The sequence below is a fragment of the Candida margitis genome (genome assembly GCF_024628925.1).
Source record: "Candida margitis strain CBS 14175 chromosome Unknown scaffold9, whole genome shotgun sequence".
Lineage (NCBI taxonomy): Eukaryota > Fungi > Ascomycota > Pichiomycetes > Serinales > Debaryomycetaceae > Lodderomyces > Lodderomyces margitis.
In genome coordinates, this window is record NW_026261766.1 from 256,593 (window position 1) to 279,677 (window position 23,085).

At 38.6% G+C, this 23,085-nt stretch overlaps 12 protein-coding genes across 12 annotated transcripts; 5 read left to right on the plus strand and 7 right to left on the minus strand. All coding sequences in view use genetic code 12, as the record gives it.

Annotated features, from left to right (window-relative positions):
- Window positions 1-817: 817 nt before the first annotated feature.
- On the plus strand, window positions 818-1,540 carry CANMA_001359 (ribosylnicotinamide kinase; the record flags this gene model as incomplete). Its single annotated transcript, XM_051813320.1, has 1 exon — window positions 818-1,540. The coding sequence occupies one exon, from the start codon at window positions 818-820 to the stop codon at window positions 1,538-1,540; it is 723 nt and encodes a 240-aa protein (XP_051673122.1).
- An 18-nt stretch (window positions 1,541-1,558) lies between these two features.
- Window positions 1,559-4,750, minus strand: CANMA_001360 (ribosome biosynthesis protein; the record flags this gene model as incomplete). Its single annotated transcript, XM_051813321.1, has 1 exon — window positions 1,559-4,750. The coding sequence occupies one exon, from the start codon at window positions 4,748-4,750 to the stop codon at window positions 1,559-1,561; it is 3,192 nt and encodes a 1,063-aa protein (XP_051673123.1).
- Window positions 4,751-5,007: 257 nt separating this feature from the next.
- CANMA_001361 (uncharacterized protein) lies at window positions 5,008-6,276 on the plus strand (the record flags this gene model as incomplete). Its single annotated transcript, XM_051813322.1, has 1 exon — window positions 5,008-6,276. The coding sequence occupies one exon, from the start codon at window positions 5,008-5,010 to the stop codon at window positions 6,274-6,276; it is 1,269 nt and encodes a 422-aa protein (XP_051673124.1).
- A 1,473-nt stretch (window positions 6,277-7,749) lies between these two features.
- CANMA_001362 (glycolipid translocation protein) lies at window positions 7,750-9,408 on the minus strand (the record flags this gene model as incomplete). The annotated part of the gene is made up of 1 exon (XM_051813323.1): window positions 7,750-9,408. One exon carries the CDS (start codon window positions 9,406-9,408, stop codon window positions 7,750-7,752), a length of 1,659 nt encoding a protein of 552 aa, XP_051673125.1.
- A 500-nt stretch (window positions 9,409-9,908) lies between these two features.
- Window positions 9,909-10,370, plus strand: HAP31 (Hap31p; the record flags this gene model as incomplete). The annotated part of the gene is made up of 1 exon (XM_051813324.1): window positions 9,909-10,370. The coding sequence occupies one exon, from the start codon at window positions 9,909-9,911 to the stop codon at window positions 10,368-10,370; it is 462 nt and encodes a 153-aa protein (XP_051673126.1).
- Window positions 10,371-10,905: 535 nt separating this feature from the next.
- On the minus strand, window positions 10,906-11,436 carry CANMA_001364 (histone H2A.Z-specific chaperone CHZ1; the record flags this gene model as incomplete). The annotated part of the gene is made up of 1 exon (XM_051813325.1): window positions 10,906-11,436. One exon carries the CDS (start codon window positions 11,434-11,436, stop codon window positions 10,906-10,908), a length of 531 nt encoding a protein of 176 aa, XP_051673127.1.
- A 330-nt stretch (window positions 11,437-11,766) lies between these two features.
- CANMA_001365 (mRNA splicing protein) lies at window positions 11,767-12,277 on the plus strand (the record flags this gene model as incomplete). Its single annotated transcript, XM_051813326.1, has 2 exons — window positions 11,767-11,769; window positions 11,822-12,277. 2 exons carry the CDS (start codon window positions 11,767-11,769, stop codon window positions 12,275-12,277), a joined length of 459 nt encoding a protein of 152 aa, XP_051673128.1.
- A 182-nt stretch (window positions 12,278-12,459) lies between these two features.
- On the minus strand, window positions 12,460-13,125 carry YPT31 (Rab family GTPase; the record flags this gene model as incomplete). The annotated part of the gene is made up of 1 exon (XM_051813327.1): window positions 12,460-13,125. One exon carries the CDS (start codon window positions 13,123-13,125, stop codon window positions 12,460-12,462), a length of 666 nt encoding a protein of 221 aa, XP_051673129.1.
- A 445-nt stretch (window positions 13,126-13,570) lies between these two features.
- ECM22 (Ecm22p) lies at window positions 13,571-15,985 on the minus strand (the record flags this gene model as incomplete). Its single annotated transcript, XM_051813328.1, has 1 exon — window positions 13,571-15,985. The coding sequence occupies one exon, from the start codon at window positions 15,983-15,985 to the stop codon at window positions 13,571-13,573; it is 2,415 nt and encodes an 804-aa protein (XP_051673130.1).
- A 1,151-nt stretch (window positions 15,986-17,136) lies between these two features.
- On the minus strand, window positions 17,137-18,492 carry CANMA_001368 (uncharacterized protein; the record flags this gene model as incomplete). The annotated part of the gene is made up of 1 exon (XM_051813329.1): window positions 17,137-18,492. The coding sequence occupies one exon, from the start codon at window positions 18,490-18,492 to the stop codon at window positions 17,137-17,139; it is 1,356 nt and encodes a 451-aa protein (XP_051673131.1).
- A 1,454-nt stretch (window positions 18,493-19,946) lies between these two features.
- On the plus strand, window positions 19,947-21,617 carry CANMA_001369 (uncharacterized protein; the record flags this gene model as incomplete). Its single annotated transcript, XM_051813331.1, has 1 exon — window positions 19,947-21,617. The coding sequence occupies one exon, from the start codon at window positions 19,947-19,949 to the stop codon at window positions 21,615-21,617; it is 1,671 nt and encodes a 556-aa protein (XP_051673132.1).
- Window positions 21,618-21,689: 72 nt separating this feature from the next.
- On the minus strand, window positions 21,690-22,490 carry ASF1 (nucleosome assembly factor; the record flags this gene model as incomplete). The annotated part of the gene is made up of 1 exon (XM_051813332.1): window positions 21,690-22,490. One exon carries the CDS (start codon window positions 22,488-22,490, stop codon window positions 21,690-21,692), a length of 801 nt encoding a protein of 266 aa, XP_051673133.1.
- Window positions 22,491-23,085: the final 595 nt, after the last annotated feature.

Here is a 23,085-nt window from a genome sequence, read left to right on the forward strand (position 1 = left end):
AACTATCTCTCTACTGTGATGAATGATACAGTCACCTTCTTTGTATGTCAGTAGAGCTGTAATCATACCAAAAAGTCCGTGTAGAAAATAGTTGATTGCTGATTGAATTCCGGTCTTTTTCTACATCTATACATGCAATTTGTGCTATGCATATAAACTCAGAAGACACAAAAATATAATTTTTTCAAAAACGGTTACAAAAATTGATCTGCAGTTTATTACAGAAATTAATTTCCTAAAACGGTTAGGACTTTTGAAGAGCACATTTTGATTGCAACTCTATTGTTTTGTAATATATTCTTACAGAGGATTGACCACGACCAGTTCGAATTGGAAAGATAAGGAAGATTTTGAGCTTAGATTTACGAGTTAGCAAAAGGTCGTGCTAAAGAGCTTTCTTGAAGTGATCTCTGAACATCCCTGAAATTGAGCTGATACACTTCGCTAGGGAATGTATTGTTGGGTTCACATCATGGCCTATGTATCGTTTAAAAAAATTGCAATGAAAGCTAGTTGACTTTGCTAAGCAAACATGCAAATTAGCGCTGCATGACGACAGGATTTCTCACTCCTTTCCGAGGTAAACGTTTTGTCTAAGGTTAAGACGAAACAGAAGGAGTTGCCCTTTCGTATATTGCTACTACCCATACAAATTAGGTTTTGAAACGTTCCAGTTGTTGCAGATGGATGGAAAAGTGTGTGAACTCCGCTAAAGGTTTTCAGCTCCGCACAAGTTTGATTGAACAAAGAATGGAAAAAAAAATTAAAAGACAGATAAGGATATATTGATTCACCTACTACATTTTTTTATTTCTTTATGACAAGGGACAGTGACAGGGTCGTGCTTATTGCATTTGGGGGACCTTCATCAAGTGGGAAAACTACAGTCGCTCAAACCCTCAAGGTTCTACTTCCCGATGTGACGTTGATCCACTTGGACGACTTTTATCTCACCGATTCACAAATACCAGTAGATGAGGCTACTGGATATCAAAATTGGGATTGTGCCGAAGCAATTGATTTTGAAAAGTTTAAGACATACATTCGGAATATAAAGTCGGGGAAGAAACAAGTTCCCGTGGATTCGATCCAATCGAACGATTTGAAATTAAGGTTGAGCCCAGCTGAAAAGAAGCAGATACTTGAAAGAATAAACCAAAACAGCGACAAATTCGCAAGAAAGGAGTTGGTATTTATTGATGGATTTATGTTGTTTCACAATCCAGAAATAATTAAACTATTCGACATTGAGCTATTTTTTCATGCGTCATTTGACACGTTGAAGAAGAGACGGGAATCGAGAGGTGGTTACAACACTGTTGAGGGATTCTGGGTAGACCCACCTGATTACTTTGCAAACATTGTGTGGCCAGCCTTTGTAAATTCTCACAAGTACCTATTTATTGACGAGAATGTCGCCAACAGGTTGAAACCAGAAATTGCAAAGCAGTACAACATCTACGATATCAACAATGACAATGACTCGACTCTATTTGATTTGGTACAGCAATCACTACAATTTATTATAGATAACTTATAGACACCCTTAAAAACCTTTTTACTTCTTTCCCTTTTTGCCCTTTTTAACTGCCTTCATTTCCTGTTCGTAAATGTCCCCAGCACTTTCTCCTGACTTTCTTTTACCCTTCTTAACTGAAACGACACCAGTTCCATTAGATTTACCTTTGACTGCCTTTGACATCGATTTCTCATCCCATTCCCCATCTTCAGCAATTGCATACTTGTCCAAGTTCAAAGCATTAATCAATTCCCTTTGCTTTTCTCTCATCTCGGCAATGGCCTCATCTCCAGCTTCTTCCAAATCATCGTGCAAATTTTGTTCAATTTCATTGTAGTCCACTTCTTCCTCTACATCTCCTTCCATTTCCTTAATACGCTCGTCATCCACTTCTGGCATTTGTTCCTCAATTGCTCTTGTCAAGACGTTTCTAAAGTATGTTGAAAACTTTCTGACAATCTTGGCAAACATCGCCATCGCTTGATTAGTGGCCAAATTGAGCTCGCTTGCTATTTGTTCGATATTTTTATGCTGTAAACCAATTGCCAATAATATAGCTGATTGAACAGATGACAAACTGACTTGATTTTCAGTTCTTTTAGAAAAATACAATTGAGCAATAAGCGGCAACATATCAACAATAACATGATAATCTAACAAGTTGTTTGCATACGAATCCAACCTCTTTAAATCAAACGGCGACAACAAGTCGTCAAGCTGGTCTTTAGTCAATGGCTTAATGGTATGTTCTCCTTCTCCTAGCTCGGCCGCTTCAATAATACCCAATGCCTGAGACGCTTGAAACTTTTTAAACTCGTATGATAATAACTGCAAGAATCGTTTGTGGAAATCTTTTGAAAATTCGTGCAACCATTTGCTCTCCCTATCGGGCAAAATATTCAAAACAACTGCCGTGTGCTCTCCTGTCAACTCATTAGCTGTTTGCCTTAAATAAACTGGAGTGAAACCAGCCTTTTTCCAAAATTTGTGCAATTGTGAAGTGAAACCATAAGATACACCAAGGTAATCCAAATAATATGGCGCTTTTTCAGAAAGTTTCAACAACAATGGCGGCAAAGACGATGCTTCTCTTAATTTGACCTCATCCTTTAACGATGCGTTGGCCAACTCTTTATCACTAACACGAGTTAAAGTTGTATCATTGAGAGTTGAAGACTCGCTTATGTCGGTAAATTTTCCAGAATAATAGTCCTGCAACAACTCCATTGCTCTTGAACCATAGCCCATACCAGAGTATTCAGGATTTGTGGCAATTCTGACAACCCTGGCTCCTGACAATGAAGCAAATTCTTCGTCTTGAAATTGCTGTGAGATCAACCATGGAATCAAATCACCACCTGCTCTCTGTCCTCTACTTAACGACTTTCTCACACTTTCTTTTGATATCTCACCTTCTAAAGCTAATTGTACAACACATAATGGGTCGGGAATCTTGTTATCACCTTCTTCGATTGGTGGTAATAAAACAAACAACTGATGTGCGGGTGCATCAGACATCAACTGTAAATCATTGGGTGAATTCTTATAGTGAGAAGCCACATACAAAGCCATCATCTTTTGCAAGAAAGCTTCTGAAACTGGATGGTATGAAAACAATGTATCCCTATTAACGTAAAACAAATTACATTGAGATGGATGTGGTGTTCCCTTTGTGGCAAATTTTGCATTCTTGGATAATGAAACATCAAGGCACAACAATTTGTTTAACCATTTCTCCACTGGATCTCCAGGAGCATATCTGATTGGCTCGTCCAAGACGACTTCCTTCAAATTCCTGGTCAATGATCCGCCAATATCAGTCAGCTTTTTATCTCTTGAAACAATTTCAGTGCCTGCTGGGGCATTGTTCATTTGTTGTTCATTACGCAATTGCTGGATCAATTTCAATGATAATGATCTACCTGTACCTTCATAACCATTGATGGTAGAGGCCATAAACACAAGATACGGACCCATCAATTTTTTGACAACCGGTAATGGGATAGCTGCTGCTTCATCTATGATCAAAAGCTCAGCCTGGCCCAAAACATGGTTATCAGTCGGAGAAATGTACTGAATAGTTTGTCTATGCTCTCTTTTGATATCTACTCTAACGATAGCTTTATTGAAGGAAGGGTTTGTCGACTGAATGATGTCGTAGTCCAAATGCTCGGTATATCCCAAAGCATCAAAGCCTTTGAATACAAATTCAAACAAGGTCTTTAAGTTTTCTGGTGAAGGCGAGGTGACAAAAATGTTTGAATATCCCTGTGACACCGCCGCGGCAATTGCGATACCTAAAGCAGCCGATTTACCACGCCCTCTACCTGCAGTCAATGTTACGGTACTTCTCAAAGTCTTTTCAACAATGACATCAATAAAGGTGAGAATAGCTTGTGCCTGGTTTATGGTCTTGGCTAGATTGACTAAGCTCCCTGCCGGTTGAACGTCGGCCAAACTCTCCTTCAAGTCTCTAAGTTCTTCCTGCCTTGGTGTTAACTCGTCGTCATCTTTTGATGGTAACGGTTTAACATGTTTGCCTCCTGATATTGGCAACACATTCAACTCGTCATCCACGACTAAACAGTTTTCACATGACCCTAAAGACAACAAAAATCTCTCGTTAAACCTAGCAACCACATCATCGTGAGCCTCGGTCCTGTACCTCGAGTGGATATCCATACTCATGGTGTAAAGTTGTTTCAACGAAGTCATATTTTTCAACAATATCACGACTAAACCTCCACCTTCAACTGTTTCAACTGTCCTGGCTAACAAGTTAGGTGTCATCGCCTCAAAGTCTTGTAAGATACACATCCCATATGTGTTACCCAATATCTTATCAGTCTCTTTATAGTAGACATATCTTATATGCTGATTCGAAATGAATGCTTCAAACGGATCTTGATCATTAACTTCCCTGATTCCCCTTTTAATGTCCTTCTTAATCTTTGCCTCTCTCTTTTGTCTGTGAGAGGTAAAGCCCAATAGTTTCTTCTTGTAGGCCCATAACACGGACTTGTTCATTTTGAGATTAGCACTCATCATCAAATAGTGCAAGTTAGGTAGTTGGTTTTTGGCCTTGTCACCAACAATAATAAAAAACGATCTTTGTTTCTCTTGCACTCCATTACGGATCAATGCTGGGATACGTGAGTCAATGGCCTTTTTACCCATGCTGTTCGATTTGGTGTAAAGTGAATGTGATGTCAAGTGATGAGAATTAACCATTTGAAAAAAAATTCTGGGATGAAAGATGAGCTAGCGTGTGCTACCATGTGTGGTTTAGTATTGCAGTGTTGCATAGACAGAGTAGTTGCAGAGGAAACATCTGTTTGAATGGATGATAGTCATTCTTACGAACAATTAAAGTTGCTCAAATTTGGAAATGTATAATTTCAAATTCTAAAGATGTTTTGTTGTTCTTTATTTTGAGTGTAAAATTTGTGTTGCAAAAATCACAACTCTTTTGCAACACTCAGATCAACATGAATCGTATCAACAACAAAATGGTGAAGCAGACCATCCATTCAGACCCCACCCCTTTAATTACATTGTCTCCCAAAATAGCACCCAGATCAAATTTGCAGTTCAAGGTTGGTCCACCTTTTGGCACCACAATTGAAGTTTCACCAGTTTTTGTCAAATCTTCAAAGTTACAACTAAATCCGATTATCGAGGCCCGAATTGATAGGGGACTTGATCTTGATGGTGATTGTTGGGTTGGTTACAAACGCAACTACTTTTCTTTGGTTTCCAGTTTTCTGTTTGAAGGTATCAAGTCCAGCGTTTCTTTATGCCAGGAAGAAGGGTTTTCCTTGGCAACAATGGGAGAATGTCACGACATCAAGAGGTTTGCCATCAGACTAGTTAGCAGATATGTTGCCGATAATAATGAAACAGAATTGGTACAACATACTGCAAAAAGAACTGTTGGCGTGACTCCCCCAATAATTTACGTGATTCCCGGAACATTACCTAGCCATTCAGCAATTAAACAAAGCGCCAACCTCAAGAACCGCGAAAAGTTAGAGAGGACGAGCCAGTTGTTTGTCACGAAATACAGCCAGTTGAAGATTGAGGGTGAAGAATCTATCCTATACGGGTATACAAAAAAGGAAGCGTTCGTCAATGTGGCAAAGTACGAAAGAATACAGTTTACTGGATCAGTTGGAGGACACCGGAGAAGTGAAAAGAATGATGTTATATTGCAGGTTCAGCTTTTGGCTGAATTGAAAGAAAAGGACACATTTGCAGTCGTTGCTGTCACAAACACACCCCCACTTACCATAAGGGGACGGTCACCTTCTTCTTACCCAAGTGATAAATCACACATGCCAGTACAGAAAGTCCACAATGTAGAGAGCTTTTTAAATACTCCATGTCATATTCCTTCCCCATTGAGTCAAGGTTGGTGTCCATTCGACCAAGAGAAGCCAGTCCCTTACTCAGACGGCTTTATAATCCCAAGAAAAACATTTGACTTGAATGAGCGTCTCAAGGAGCCTTATCCCAGTTCAAGAAGCTCAAGTACAGATTTTGGATACAACGATGTTACTTTTTTCAACACGATAGACAAGGAGGTTTATCTTGACCCGTTATTGCGATTTTTAAGTGTCGAACCAAACATACACAATGATTCAACTAGTTTTTCCAATGACTACTTCGCTTATAGTGAAGATAATCCTGACATGATCCCGTTGCAACATAAACCTTATGAAACTTGTGTTTTTCCTGACTTAGTTTTCAAAGAGTAGCCCTTGCTATAGAGTAATAACATGAAGAAAAAAAAATCTCGTCGTAAAAAATTAGAAAGGTAAAAATTCTGTTCTCAAGCTACAACCCAAGACCCAACGACAATGTTGTTTTTTAGCTTCTTCAAAACGTTGGTGGACCAAGAAGTCACCGTTGAGTTAAAGAATGATATGGAAATAAGGGGAACATTGAAGTCGGTAGACCAATACTTGAACCTAAAATTAGACGACATAACATGCACAAATTGTGACAAATATCCCTACCTAGATGCTGTTAAAAACCTATTCATTAGAGGGTCAACCGTGCGATATGTGCATATGAATCCGAATTCGGTTGATTGTACATTACTACAGGATGCATCAAGAAGAGGTATGTTTATTAAGAAAATCTCACTATGGACCAATACTAACATTAAGCAGAGGCAATGGTGCAAGCTTCAAAATAAGTGTTTATATTTTAATGCAAAGTTGTTTTATCTTCAATTTATCAAGCCAAGTCGTTTCTTGCATTTCGCTCTCGTGTGACCTTGCTCTTTGCAATATGAACAAGTTACATGTGCTTTACTCTTTGTCTTTTGGTTATTCACTGTTACAAGTTGTGGCATTGCTTCTGGCGGTCTTTCAATTCCTTCCGTAGATGTCAAGTACTCTATTTGTTTCTTTGGTATTAGAACAAACTCCTCTTGACTGTTATTATACACTGTGTGATTACAGTTTGGGCAAACAATCTCTTTGCTTATGTGTTGCGTAAATGCCTCCGATGTGATTCTCTCGGTAGTTTGGTCAAGATGCACCTTTGCAATGAAGTCGTTTATGACTCGCAATCTTTCGTCATAGCCTTTCCTTAGATTATCTAGTTCTAAGTTTTTTTGAATGATGATCTTTGCCAAGTTGTCTATCTCCTGGAGTAGTTCTACAATAGACATCTTTTGAGGTGAGTGTTTAGGCACTTTAAGATAATTTTGTCTCAAACTCTTGAAAATACTTTGTAAAGCAAAAAAGAAAACTACGCTATATTTACGCGCAAACTTTAATAAAGTCAATACCGCTTGTTCCAAAAACCACGATCCACGGCAAATATTTCAACACACTGCCTTCCTACGCTTGCACCCTTCAATACAATAATTTAAACTGTGTTTCGTCAGGTAGACCTCTCCTCGAAAACTTGAAATTTTTGGCTGTGATGGCCATTGGCGGAAGTGCATTTGCTGTGCACTTGACGTTGTGAACGTTTCGCTTTCGTAGTGTCCAGTTCGATCCTCGCGGTTGGGGTACAGTACTGCTTGAGGAATCAGCACGTCTTACCCTGGTAATTAATAGCACCACCACTGGAGGGAAGCAATTCAGCACAGTAATGCTATCCGTGACGGAGGCGGTACTGGACGGCACGACGTTAGTTAGTTCACAATGTTACAGTGACTTAGTGTGACGACTCTAATTTTTTTTGTTTTCTTTGTATCTCTATACATCTATAAACTAATCATTCTTGATCTTGAACACTCGTTTTACCCAGTTCTGAATATTTTGTCTTTCAAGAATCAAAAGGTTTGCTAAAAGTATTGCGGAGAAGATAGCACTCTTAAACAATTCCGACCACGTCTTGGTGACAAATGACCCCAGTTTAAAGAGAAACAAGTATTGCACTACCCAGGAGGCTACTGTGCAAGCAATTGATCCGGAAGTATACCGCAAAGAAGTCAATAAGCTTATCCTTGCACCGTAGTAGTTCTTGATTGAGTGGTAGCAGTATCCAATTCTCATAGCCATGTTGAGTATATTGGCTAGTATCAATCCCGCCAATCTCAATTCCATAACCGAAATCAAAACGTACAGAGTCGCCAACACAATTATTGTGATGAATGTCATAAACTGGGAATACTTTTGTATCTCATGGGGTTGGACAATTATAGTAAAGAAAGCCTCAAACACACCATTGAATGCCAAAAAGGGTATATAAGTGACATAAAGGGTAAATATGTCGAATATGTTAGTTTGTGCCCACTTGCTAGTGCCCCCAATCATAACTTGAAGCAAGAATGAGCCATTTGTGATTCCAGCAAATAAAATGAATAAACATAGGTTGAAATAAAACAAACTTATCATTGTAATGTAAGTAAAAGACTGCGCCATCGTTTCACCCTTCGGTTTTTCGGTGCTGTTGACTATCTTGGCCAATAGTAATCGAGTTGATTCTTCCAACGGCTGAAACAATAACCTGGCAATGATTGAGCCGTAGTTAACAATTACCGCATATACTCCTTGTTCCTCAATAGTGCATAAATAACTAATCAATAACTTGTCTCCTTCAGTTAGCACCTGCTTGAAGATCATTTGTATGAATAGGCTTTTGGTGATTGATATAATAGCAGGGTCAAACTTAGGTACTTCCTTGTCGCTGACAATACTGAATCTAATATGGATGTCTCTGTCCTTGTTGAATTTCAAAAACGACGTGCTATACGAAAAGAACAATGTCGCCGAATACGCAAGCTGCCCGACCATGAATGATAAAATAGCAGCACCACTAAATTCGATGTCTGTAAAGTACTGACGCGCTAAATAAATTGCAGAGAATGTAGTCACACATTTCGTTGTTAAGGCAATTCCCTCAAACTTTGATCGCTTTCCAAATTCTAACTCGTACTGGTAAACGCAATAAATGGGCTCAATACTCAACTCAAGAATTATCAGTGCAATGATAACACCTATAGTCACTTTATGCAACGGGAGCCGCAAAAAGAACTCCTGAAAATTGATTGATTTAATTCCTTGAAAGTATCCAATGAGTAAGGTGACAGGGATTGCAATGAAAAGCGGTAAAAACCCAAAGTTCATCACCTTTTGCAAAGTACGAGTTTTGGTTTCATCATAGGCAATTCTTTGTACTGCTAGCCGAACAGACTCTCTACTAATGAATAAAACCGACGATTGAAGAAACTCCAAGTAAACAATCAATCCAAAAATATCAGGCGAAACAAACCTAAGTAACGCTTGATTTAACATAAAAGTGAATAACTTTGTAATCACTTGAACTAGGATTAGCGACGAGATACCTTTGGCTGATTCATCAACAATGTCATCGTCTGAATTATCAAGCTTGTCAAAGACATTGGGTTCCGATTGTGCCTTTTTCATGGCGAGTTGTGTACTTGCTTTGGAAACAATGTCCCCATCAGAAATTTATGAGAGCTTGAGAGTGAGAGAGGTTTGCTTTTGAGTTTCGCAAAATGTAATTCACGACACAATATGTGACGTGATAAAATGGAGGTAGTTTCCCCCCTCAAAGTGGTGGAATATGAAACCATAGACCAGTAACTTCACCTCAAAGGCGATTTGGGGACCGAGATGACGTGCATATCTACTACGGGTTGTCAAAGTCTATGGCAAGACCCTCCGATTGCGGCATTTCTATCTGAGTTAGGATTTCCCAAACGGGAGAAAATAAAGAGAGAGAGAGTAAAGAAAAAAATAAAAACAAGAAAAGGAAAAAAAATAAAAAGTGTCGCAAATTACTCCAAATTTTCAGCACGATCTAGCCATTTATAGCCAAGTAAATGGTAATCATAACACATCATCTGACTATAAAGAAAAGAACAACCTAAACACATTTTTGCAACACACAGACTCATTATACAATGGAACAAAATACGAGAGACTTAGAACTACGAGAACAGGACCGGTGGTTACCTATTGCAAATGTCGCCAGACTTATGAAAAACACTCTACCACCTACAGCAAAAGTCTCGAAAGATGCCAAAGAGTGTATGCAAGAATGCGTCTCGGAATTTATATCATTCATTACCAGTGAAGCTTCTGACAAGTGCTTGCGGGAAAAAAGAAAGACGATAAATGGAGAAGACATACTATACCTGATGTACGATTTAGGGTTTGAGAACTATGCCGAAGTGTTGAAAATATATCTAGCTAAATATAGAGAGCAGCAAGTTCTTAGGCAAGAGAGAGGTGAAACGAGACTTACCAAGAAACAAGCCAAATTGCAAGCTGCACAGCAACTAGCTGCACAAGAAGCGGCTGCTTCTTTGGAAGAGACATCCGAAACAGGCGAAATTGAAGAGATAATGGAAAGCGGTTATTAGTTTAATTCGTCTCTTGAATAGAATGTCATTAGATTTAAATCTACCTTCCACAAGGGCTTACCTGTACTGTAGGTTCAGTTGCAATTGGAAAGGATATGAATTGAAAGCACTTGCACCCGATGACTGGCCTGCTTTCAATCAAACTGCATCTGTCTCCGTACTAATGTCAATCATTTTGAATGCATTTTCATCCGCTGTCTTATTATCCATTTGCACCACTATGCCAGTCTGTCTTCACCTGAGACAAGAGCGCAATTTGGCTAGCTGTTTGAATTTGATACTGGATAGCTGGCACTTACGTTTTAGTGGCTGGAATATGCTTGTTTAATGTTTAATGCTCCACGCTTCAAGTATATGCTGCACGTTGTTAATAGTGGAGTCAGAAGATGTTATCAATCACATAAATTCATAGACATAATATATTATAATCTAGTTAACTACCATTACTGATCAAATTTAGATACTGTTTTGGTAAACGCAAAACTTTTATAGATAGGGCTACCAAGCCACTTAACTGTTAAAAATGAAGTCTAGATCATGCTTGCTTGTCTGCATCCAATTTTGCTGCAGCCTCCTTAAAATCGATTTGCTTACCTCTTGTTCTTCTTCCAGTGGAGATAATGTTTGTAGTATCAATTTCATTGAGCTCATCTTCCTCGTCATCTTCAACTTCACCATCGTCCTCTCCTTCGTAATCTTCTTCGTCGTCATCATCATCATCATCATCGTCATCGTCATCTTCTCCTTCTTCACCCTCTTCTTGCACCTCAGCATCAGCCTCAGCATCTTCATCTTCCTCGTCTCCTTCTTCATTCCTACCAGCTTCTTTTTCTTCTTTTTTTGCTTCAGGCTCATCATCGTCGTACGTTCTTCTCTTTCTCTTCTTCTTTGGTTCCCCTGTGGTCTCAGTGGAATCCTTTCTTTTCACACCTTCAGTAGTTGAGGTGCCAGCATCAACTGCTTCATCTGGTGCATTCTCAGCTGCATTCCCAGCTTTGGAATCAATTTCAACAGCAACCTCTTCGACTTGTTCGGTTGGTACTTCTTTAACTTCTTGTTCAGACATTGTTATGTATGAAGACGTGTTGAGTGAAATGGTATAGGTATCAAAGACAAGATATAACGCGTCAATTGGGTTCGAAAAACAATAATTCAGTGACTGGCAAAAGGGAGAATACGATTAAAGATTCTTCCTAATGAATTGAATTGATGAATTGTAGAATGGATTCAGTGTTTTTGGGAAACGAAAGTAAGAATGTCAAATTGCTCAGAGCTAAGTGTCGTAAAATTGTATCACAAGACACACCAAAAATAAAGCACGACACCTCTAAAAAACTTTCATGTCCAAAAAGGCATCCATAACATCTACAAAACCTGCACAACCCAACTTCACAATATGGTATGTATCTTTCCAACCATGTAGTCGAAACCATCATACTAACCCCTTCTAGCCAACTAAGCTACCTATCAACAAAAAGACGAAAATGTCAGACTTGATAAATAATCGTTTGAAGATTCATACGATTGATAATAGAACTTATACCGGAACCTTACTTTCCTTTGACAAGCATCTCAATCTAGTATTATCTGACACTGAGGAAGCCAGAATAACGAAAAAGAGCTTGATGGATTTACGTTCACAAAGTCAGAAAAAGGCCAGTAACAAATTACCCATCAATTCAACTACAACAACGAGTACACCTCTATTCCCTACTGAGATCCCAAAGTCGAATAAGCCCGATTTAGCAAAGAGACATGTTGGATTGATCATATTAAGGGGAGAACAAATAGTCAACTTTACCATTGAAAGTGGTCCTTCGAGTGAACTTAGAGTTGGTACTGCAGGAGCAACTGGAACTAGCCGATCTTTGAAACAACCAGTGGGCAAGTTGAAAAAGATTGCTTAAATAGTATAGATAGGTTTGTTATAGAACCGAAACATGTTATATACGTATACATATATATATATATATATATATAAATGCAGCGAAGAGTTCTCTGAAGACTTTACTGAACTAGCCCTTGTAGTGATAAAAGTCTGCCAGACACTACCCCTCTCCTCCCCTCTCTTTATCTCTCTCTGACACTCTCAACAACAGTTTGAGTTATTCTTGCTACTCTTTTTCTCCTTTGGTGCCGGTGTCAAACTTATCGTTGGCCCACTAGTTGGCGCTTTTAATCCGCCTTGTTCATTAGTATCCAATTGGTGCTTCGATATCATCTCATAGATATTCTTCAACAACTGATGGAAACTTAAATCAACGTTATCAGAACTCAACGCAGAGGCTTCAGTGAATAACAAGTTGTTCTCCAAGGCAAAATTCCTAGCTTCGTCAGTAGGCACAGCTCGTAAATGATCCAAATCGGATTTGTTGCCTACTAATTCAATCACAATGTTTGCATCGGCATGTTCCTTCAACTCTTTCAACCAACGACTAACACTTTCATAACTTTCAGTCTTTGCAATATCATAAACAATCAAAGCGCCAACTGCTCCACGATAATAGGCTGATGTGATTGCTCTATATCTTTCTTGTCCAGCAGTATCCCAGATTTGAGCTTTGACTCTTTTGCCATCAATTTCTAAAGTTCGAGTGGCAAATTCAACACCAATGGTTGATCTGCTTTCCAAGTTGAATTCATCTCGGGTAAACCTTGATAACAAGTTTGACTTTCCAACGCCTGAATCACCAATAAGAACAATTTTGTACAAATATTCGTAGTCGTAGGAGTAATCTTCCGTGTTGTCTGTCATAGTATCGATGTGCTTGTATGTATATGTATGTAGGGAGTAATAACCAAGTGGACAATGTAAGGATATATGCAGGTGGCTATGGGGTTCAAACAGTTGCGTTCAATGAAAATGAAAATGTTGGCGTTTAGGAGAGAGAAAGTGAGAAAAAGAGAGAAAACAATAAAAATTTTATGAAACAAAAAATAAAATGTTTTGACTATGGGAGACGATAGTTTTACGCATAATGTAACATTGACAAGCACATAGTTTGCAACACCTCTCTTCTTTTTTTTGTTAGCCTACATAAAACAGATCGGGAGGGAGGGAGGTATGAATTGTAATTGTTACAGGTTGTAATGTCTATGAATATGACTTAATGGCTATTTACTTTTGAGGTGTGCAGCTGGAACACCACCCTTTGACATTAACGCCCATCGTTTCACTTAGGCTACCAACGTAAGAAAACTTAGCATTCTTCTGTATCAGGATCGTAGTCACCAGCTAAAAGTCCCAGCGGAAGCAACGTAGTGAAATCAACGACCGTATCATCAGGAACACCACTATAGTCATCTGCGGCTTTGGGCCCAGGATAATTACACTTTTTTAAATATCCTTTAGTAAACGATACCATGTTAATCTCCGTTACTTGCATCCTGTCGCAGAAATCTTTTCTCAATGACGCAATGTTATCAACACTTTTACGCCATGTGTTGATATGACTCCCCAGAAAATCATACATACCAATAAATCGCATTAGCACAGGGTACAATTGGTGAAATCTCTTTTCAATATATGTCGACACACGAATCAAGTATGCCGCAATGTGCTTCAACTGGTTCACGTGCGGCTCATAAAGCAGTGGCTCAACTCTTAATACCCGAGGCTGCGAAATTTCTTGATAAATGGCGTAATCATCACTGGAATATATATCCAGCAATATGGGACCATCAAAATTGCGTAGAAAGAAGAATTTGACGTGTGGGAAAATGGCGAATAGGACGTTTTTAACAAGCTTGAAAAATAAATACATGATCTTCTCAAATGGGCCCTGATTTGGGGTAGGAAATACAAGTTGACTGGGGAACATAATCACCCATTTGGTTAACACCTGGTATAGCAAGTCTTGTTGTGCTTCTAGATTGGCCATATTGTTGTTAATTCGGGGAATATAAATATCAATAGTTTCATCCATAAATTGCAAAAGCTGACGGTATTTTAATCGAATAAAGTGACAGGCCTGAACTTGTGGATGATTTAGCTCGTGTGATGCTGTGCAAGCTTTGCATAACGGGAGTAAAATCTCACCAAACGCATTTAGCATCTGACGAACTTCATTCATGAACGTAGGATCGTAAGCTGGTAAATTACCCGTCATCATAATGTTTGTCATCAACTTCAATTCAATTTGCACAACCAACGGTCTCTTAATGGGTACGCTTTTGCTACTGTAATGCTCCAACATGTCAAATAGTCCTTCTCGATAACACGTGGTTGAGCTTAACGAACATTCTAGATCGTATAGCGACAAGAGACTTAACATATAGGACGCTGTACAAGAAGCGTCAGGATCATGACCACATTCAGCCAATGCCACTCGCAATCGTTTGACCACTTGGTCATAGTAATGTATCGACTTTACAAAACACGTTTGACGCATGTGAGCTAATTCCACTCCTCGTTGTGCTGTTGAACCCGCCCTTCCAAGACTGTAAAGCTTGTATGAATCATTAAAACAATTGGAGGTTAGGTAATTAGCACAGACATTTAGTAAGCAGTAGAATGTTAAAGGTTGAGAAGTCCCTCGATACACAAATGATTTTAACCACATCCAATAAACTTGTTTTATCACATCAAGTCTCACACTGCCTTTAAGAATAGCCGGATTTTTTTCCTTAAACAATTCATCAGTCTCTTTCGTATAGTTGATATTCCTTTTAATATGGTTGATTGAAAACAGAGTGGGCTTGTGAATTGCTCCAGGCAACGCATTCGGGGGTAAAGTGTCGGGAAATTTCGGCTGACTACTTGCTGTAGTTTCAGACAGGCTAATATGATTACATCCCAGTTGTTCTGTAACGCCTTGACGCATTTTGTAAATGGGGTAAATTATTGAACTCTCCGGGCTTGAGCCCTGTGGTAGCAAACTATCGAAGTTTTGGATTGCTGTTGGACTATGGGACAGCAAGTGTATACTCTCGTCCAAATCAAAGAGGTTTCCATTGCTTGTTGTTGTCAGGGTGGTATTAGATACGCTTGTAGCCATTGAATGGCTGTCGGGTTGTTGCTCAAAATTTCGCGGCACCCGCGGTCGAGCTGTTGATGTTTTGCGTTTTGACCTTGGCTTCAGTATTTTGCTCGAGTTGTTGAGAGCTGGTTTCTTTTTAATCTCTCGTCGATTTTCACTGTCATCTCCCATTTGCGATCCGTTATTTGAGTCAATTTCTAAATGCTGATCTGTTCCGTCTGTTTCTGACCTTGAATCTGACTTTTGCATTTCCAAAAGGGGCTGCTGACGCTCAAGTTTTGCTTGTTCCAATTCTCCTAACTCCTCCTTTGTATACTTCAAGTACCCACATTCTACTTTATGTTTAATACAGTTGGCACAAGACGGTAGATCTTCTGAACATTTAACGCGTCGTTGTTTACAGTTTGGACACCCTAGCTTAGAGTTTTTATGTTTCCGCCTTTTCTGCCTCTCTTCAAGAGATCTGGCTGCAGTTGATTTGGCTGTTGATTGTGGAGATTCGATAGATGTCGTTAGGGTCGATATGAGTTTAGATTTGTGCTCTGCCTTGGAAGTTGAAACTGTGACATTATTTAGTAGCGTGTTACTCTTCAACTCAGCCATGCTTGACTTGTCTCTAGATGGTTCAAGAGCCATGAATAAAATGGAAAACTTTAGTACTATAATATAGTATAATACACCAAAGGCTCAACAATGTAATGTAGTGTAGTGGTTGGCTGGTTGTTGATTTAATATGAAAGTAGTGAAAAGGGATTTGCCTTGAGTTAACCTGAGTTATGTTGAGTCAGTGTTATGAAAAATTTTATGGTGTTGGTGGTTGAAACCCCATCCAGTATGGCGTTTCTTTAAAACTAAGTGGGGGAAATTTTGTTTGGATTGGAACCTTCTTTAATACTTTTTAATTTATTTAATTTTTTTAGTCGCCTCTCTCTCTGTGTGTGTGTGTGTATGTGTGTGTCTTTTGTCTCTTTATTTGTCTTATATTATAAAAGAACCAAAAAAAATCCATCTTCCCTACTTTAAAATAAATGTGTCATAAGTTTGTGTAATTATTTTGATCTATTATTGTTCTTATTCAATAAAAAATGCCTACAATGAGTAAAAACTCATACGGCAATATACAAATTTAACAATAAGCGCAGATCATCATATTGGGGTAACATCTTTCCATCAGAGAGTACCTTTGGTGAATGTAAAATTCTAAAATTTTAACTCTTTCAAACCACTCTCTAATGATATGCATATGCTTTTCCAAAGGTGCTAGTTTCTTTGCTTTCATCTAAAGATATCTCATGCTGGAGAAGTTTTCTTTTTGGGAAGTGTGGCTTACTTACTTTCACAAGACAAACCTGCTGCAAACATTTAGTACAAATATGTTGAGAAGACTCACAAAATTACAAAACCTTGCAAAATATGTGGCGTGGGGAGAGGTCACATCTAATCTGTCAAAGTTTGATCTACATCAGCTCAGCTTCAGACCCTGTCGTTAATGCTTCAGGTTAAAGTTGCGGGTGAATTTTGTGTCACATGAAAGTTTATTTTTAGGCTTCGAAGACTTTTGCAAAAATACAAAGGCTAAAAAGACACCTCGAGGTTTAGCAAGAACTTTACCTGAAAAAAATAAAAAAAGTCTGTTCAGGTTAGTTAGGACTAGACCCCATTTTCATAGAGGTCTACAGGCAGCAGCATCTCAAAAGACATCTTAGTAACTCACAGAACACGCTACAACTTTAAGGAATACCTTTGAAAATATTCAAAATGAATCCTATTTACCTATCGCCCAACATTTACTGAGCCCACTCCAAAACTTTCAACGATGCAACTACAATGAAAATAGTCGTTGGCAATGTTAAAATAACATACCCCCAGAACAATACACCAGACATTTCCTTTTGATAAATTCCATTCAATTGAGATATTTGACTTAATTGGATAGCTGGTGGACTAATGGTTAAAATAAATGCAACAATAAGGAAAATTGGATCATCCAATATCGATATGTTGATGTATTTAACACATGCGGCAATAACTGGCAACAAAATGACTGGCGGTAAAATCATTCTTGACATTAACGAGCCAAACAATATACGAGTATAGTGTTTTGATGCTGGTGGGATATCTGCAGCTGGATACAAGTTGGACCCCAATACAATAAGAATCAACGGGATTGACACTGACCCTAAACCTAAAATGGCTTCAGTAATTGTATTGTGGATAAATGAACCGTCGCCATTCTCGGCACCTGATTGGAAAAACACTTTCTGTAATGGAGTAGAAGCAACAATGACACTAAGTAACATAGCCCACAATGGAGGGTTCATAAACGAGAGAAATTGTTTGACACCGGGTAGTTCAGCAAACTTTGCATAAAACGAAGATGGTTTCTCGTTGGTGACAACAGCTGTTGCTTCCTGTGATTGTTGCGAGTCATCACTACTATTTTCTAAATTTGAATCAACTTCTGTTGTCGCTTGTTCCTCCTCGTCAATATACAACGCATCTTCAGCTGAGATTAATCTAGTATTTTCTGATTCAACAACAGCTCCGTGTTTATTGTAATAAGTATTCAACTCAACATGCGATCTCTTTCTCAACAAAAAGTTGAATCCCCATGACCATCTCAATATTTGACCCAATTGTTGGAAAATCAAGAGATACAAGATACCTCTACCAGCAACTTTATCACTATCGTCATCCAACACATCTTCCCATAATAAGCCTGGTAAAGTGTAAGCCAAACTTAAAGTCAATGAAACCGGTAATGAATTTGAGTTACCAAACACGGCCATGGCAGTAACGAAATCGGTTTCAGGTTCATTCAACGACAAAAACATTGATGTACCTCTTGAACAACCATAGGAGATCAAAGTAGAAACAGCGAAAAAAATCGGTATAATAGCAAGATCAACAAGCTTCGATAGGCTTAGTGAGCTAGCCAATTTGGAAAATATAAGACATGGTGTGAATAAATCAACATTCAATGAACTTAGTAGTTTTTGCCCTTGTGTGTTTAATAGTCCTGTCTTGGCCGCTAAAAACCCGGCAAAACAAACAATAACAACTTCTAAAACAGCTTCAAAGGTGAGGTAGGAGATATCAAAATAAGATAGTGATTCAGCAGGGTTGACTAGCTGACCACTCATGAAAGGGAATATTGCTTTTTTGTTTTTTTTTGGTTTGTGTGAAGGGTGTGCGTGTGTAGTTTCTATCTACTAGTGCGGTGATAACCAAATGAGAAAGGCAAAAGTAAAAGCTTCTTCTGAGTAATGAGTTGTGGATGTGTGTTGTGGTGTATCGGAGTGGTTAAATTTTGTTATGGAAATTTTGCTATGATTTTATATTATGCCTCTCGAATAGTGTGGCACAATAAAACACTTTTTTTTCTGTTTGAATAATAACAATGACGTGAACTAAATTTTATTAAACAAAAATAAAAAAAAAAATGAAAATACAGAGATTGATGATAATGATAAAAAAGAAAAAAAAAAGAACATTTAGAATTTATTAGAAGTTTAAGTAACCAGACACATTGGAAAAACAGGTGGCAAAATAAAACAAAAAGGGAATTGAGAGAAATGAGGGGAAATCATACGTATCTTATTGGTTTACCGTATCACACCACAAGAGGAAAAACAAAGAAACAGCAAGCGAAATGATTCAGTCTGTTTTGCAAAAGCCTCAAGCAGCAGCGTGTGCGTGTAAAGTGTACTAATAAAAGAAAACATATGCATGCCTCCCCTTTTGAAATTAAAATTGCTTATCTCTCTCTTTTTCTTTCCGTCCCTCTTTTGCACCATACACACTACTTCTCTGAAGACATAAGCTCCTTTGCGTGCTAATTGATTGGGCGATAAAGGAGTTGATTAAAAGAAACAGCGGCTAACCAGCTTCTAGTGAATCTTAGCTCAAAAGAGGGATCTCTGCATAGCATTGCATTATAGAACACCCTTTCTGGCTGATTATAAGCGTTCTATTGTTTACGTAAGAAACCACGCGAGATGAAAATTATATAAGGGCACGTGCGCTCATCACACAATGTCGTAAATGACTCAGTTACCAATTGTGCGACAATACTAACAATTGATTTCAGGTTCAACGGTCAACACTGAACTTTGCAACTTTCCTCATCGTTTTCTCCGTTTCAGCTCACACTTACGTGACCAGATCTGTTACTGTGTCCAAAGCTTACATAACTTCTACATTGCAATTGGTGGTGATTCAAACACGCAGGGGCCAAATGGAGGAAACTTAGTTCGTCTCCTTCGGGCTAAATTCATCCTAATAGAGCTTACATATTCAATCCATTACCTACCAGTGATTGCAAACCCTAAGTATATACTCTAGACGTTCTTTTTTAAACGCGTCTGTCCATTTAAAGTTTGCTGGTGCAACAACCTCTCTGAACAAGAGATACAAACAAGTAAACAAAAAGTAAAAACAAAAAGGGAAAACAAAACCAAAACAAATCAAAACAAATCAAAGCTACCTGAGACTATAAACTTATATAACCAAAGGGTTTCTACACACACACTCGCTCATCACTTGACCAAGTGTTACATATATACATCTACCACATGACTACATAGCAATTATTTTAATGGCTCTACTACTGCACACTACACCAAAACTAACGCATCAATCGCAGGACAGTAATCGCAGATCATTATCGCCTTCATCGTCATCACCAACACATAAGAGACATAATGAGAGCGTGGCACTACATAGAAGTCACAAGGTGACTCCAGAGAAGAGAAGAGTGTGGTATAAAAGAAAGATATTGACATCGGACATTGATGAGGCTGATGACACAGAGTATACCGAAATAGCAGAAGATAATGATGATGTTGATGTTGATGACTCGGACTCAACTGAAAAGACACCATCACCAAGGAAAACAATGCAACTACAACACCGGGATTTCTTTGACTTTGTATCCACTCCGATCAACGCTAATTCAACAGTGTCCTTTCTGTCACCAATGAGGATGTTGAATGACTTGCATTTAAAGTCACAAATTGATTATGATGATGATGATGATGCTGAGGAGGAGAAACCTGGACATATATTTATTGAAGCTACAAATGACATTGCTGAAACGGTACATGAGGATGTTGATATTGACGATTATGTACATGACGGAAACTCCATTGGTAATAAGACGATTTTTAACAATTCGGATGAATCAGATGATGATTTCCCCATTTCACCACCAAAGTTTATCAATAAAAAGAAAAGAATGCATCTGGATGCTATTGGATCGAGAATGGTAACTCCCATCATGCAGCAAGATTCGCACATGTCTATATGCAACACCGCTAACACTTCCAATAGTTCAACTTTCAAATTAAGCTTTTCCACCAACGATTCGACACCATGTCCACCACAGCCGAAACGAAAGAAACTCAAATTTAAACATGCATCTACTGCAACTATACTAGATTTGCATTATGCTCGCAAGACGTCGTTACAAGAACTACCGCAGAGGTCTGAACTACCCCTACAGTCATTTGCAGATGATGATGATGATGATGACGACGTCGATAATGATGAAAAAAATGAGCCACATTCATTCGGTAAGAATAACGACTTGGAGTCTACACCAATATCTCAATCTACACCGACATCACTGAGAGCATCAACACCGCCACTACTACAACCTCAACCTCAACCTCAACCTCAACCGTCTAATACTGAATGCACCCAAGAGTACGGCCCCAATATAAATGGTTATAAATTTGTATACCCCAAATCCAAATCCGCCCAATTCAGATATGAAACACCCGTCAATCAAAATCGCTATACCCAAATGCGTGATTCATACAATCGACAAAATTATAGCGTGGTTGGGGAATTGCCAGTTACATCAGCGGGTATGATGGATGAAGAAGGTGTTCATGTGGGAGATAAACGAATCAATGATCCGTACCTTACACCACAAATAGAACATCTGGGGTTGGAACTGTGGAATGATAGATTACGCGTCGAATATCACAATAAACTAAAATTGCCGTTGCTTCCGCCCCACTTTGACCAGGATGATCTTTCAACTGACCAGATATTACATCTCATTACTCAAGACTCTTTGAAACAATTTTACAACATGATTATTGAAGGACCAATGTTGGATCTATTGAGACAAGAACGCATCAAATGGCATCCTGATAAATGGGTCGGCAGGTTAAAACAGTACCCCGACACAAACATAACTATATCGGTCATTGACAGGCTAAGTCAAACGATAAATGCATTAATTGACAATTACGAGTAAAAGACACATACTTTTATATGTATTAGAAAAAGAAATGAAAGATTTTAACGATTAGTAATACAATATATTTTATTAACTATCTTTCGGCGTATCTACTTCTGCCACCACTTCTGAATCAACTGTTGATGCTGCTGCTGCTGCTGCTGCTGTTGAAGGTGGTGGTGTTGCAACTGGTTCTTTATCATTTAAAGTTGACACTTCTTCCTCCATGTCTTCATCGTCCAAATCAACCTCACGATCTTCGTCTTCAACGTCTTCCTCATCTTCAACCACTACATCTTCCTCTTCATCATCACCACCTTCTTCATCCTCTTCATCATCCTCCTCCCCTTCCTCTTCCTCCTCTTCATCCTCCTCCTCTTCTTCTTCTTCTGGCTGTTCAGGTGGATATTCATCAGCAGCACCTTCGTTATCCCAAACAATATTAAACCTCGTCACTCTTGGCTTCTCCGCCAAGATATTCCTCACCACATGATCGACCTGTACCTTGGCCGGTGGATTTTCTCTCAACTCTTCCGTATCATACTCATTATTAACATAATACCCCACTCTAACAAACTCTCGATCATTATATGAACAACTAAGGATAATAACAGTAACACTAACCAATTCACTAGCCGGAATCAATTCAGGACTAGGGGCATCGGCAGTGAAGAGGAATGAGTTTACACCAACGGGAACAGGGCCCACCAAGATCGAGTCGAGCTCTTGGTCGTGATCTAGTGAGTCGGATGAACCAACATAGGTTAATTTCCATTCGAGATCTTCTTTTAATGGTTCAAGACATTCAAATGTGATTTGAAACTCGTAAGGGTCAGTGAATTTGGCAGGGTTGTTGAGCACTTCAATCCCTGTTAGTGATACGATTGACATTGCTTTGTATGTATGAAGGTGAGTAGATGTGAATGGTATTGTTCAGTGATGCTGAGTATTTTTTGTTACTGATGATGATTTGTGTGTTAAAAGTCGAAAGACGCGTAAGAGAGAAGGAAAAAAAAATAAAGAAAATTGCGGTTGAGAAAGTTGAGCACGTGAAGTAAACATTAGGCGAAATTTGCAACCTAGTAACAAGAAAGCTGAAGAAGAGTATGCTAAACTTTACTCAAAGGAAAATTTTACAATTGAAACTCCTACATGATGATATTGTAAGATGCGACTTCTTATTGACTATAGATATAGGAAAAAAACTAATCATGATCCAAACAAAGTGGACCAGTAACCGAATTGAAATGAAATCAAATGAAATGAATATACCTCAACCTGTAAAACTCAAAATGAAGCCGACTAGAGAACCAGCTCTAGTCAAAACGAAACAAACCAACAACCCCTCTCTTCCTCCCCACATTGCACATCTTTTAATCTCTATAGCCAAAAATCAACAACTACTACTACTACTACTACTACTACTACTACTACTACTACCCCCTAGCCTAATCACATGAATCATCTTTGAAAATAATGACAATTT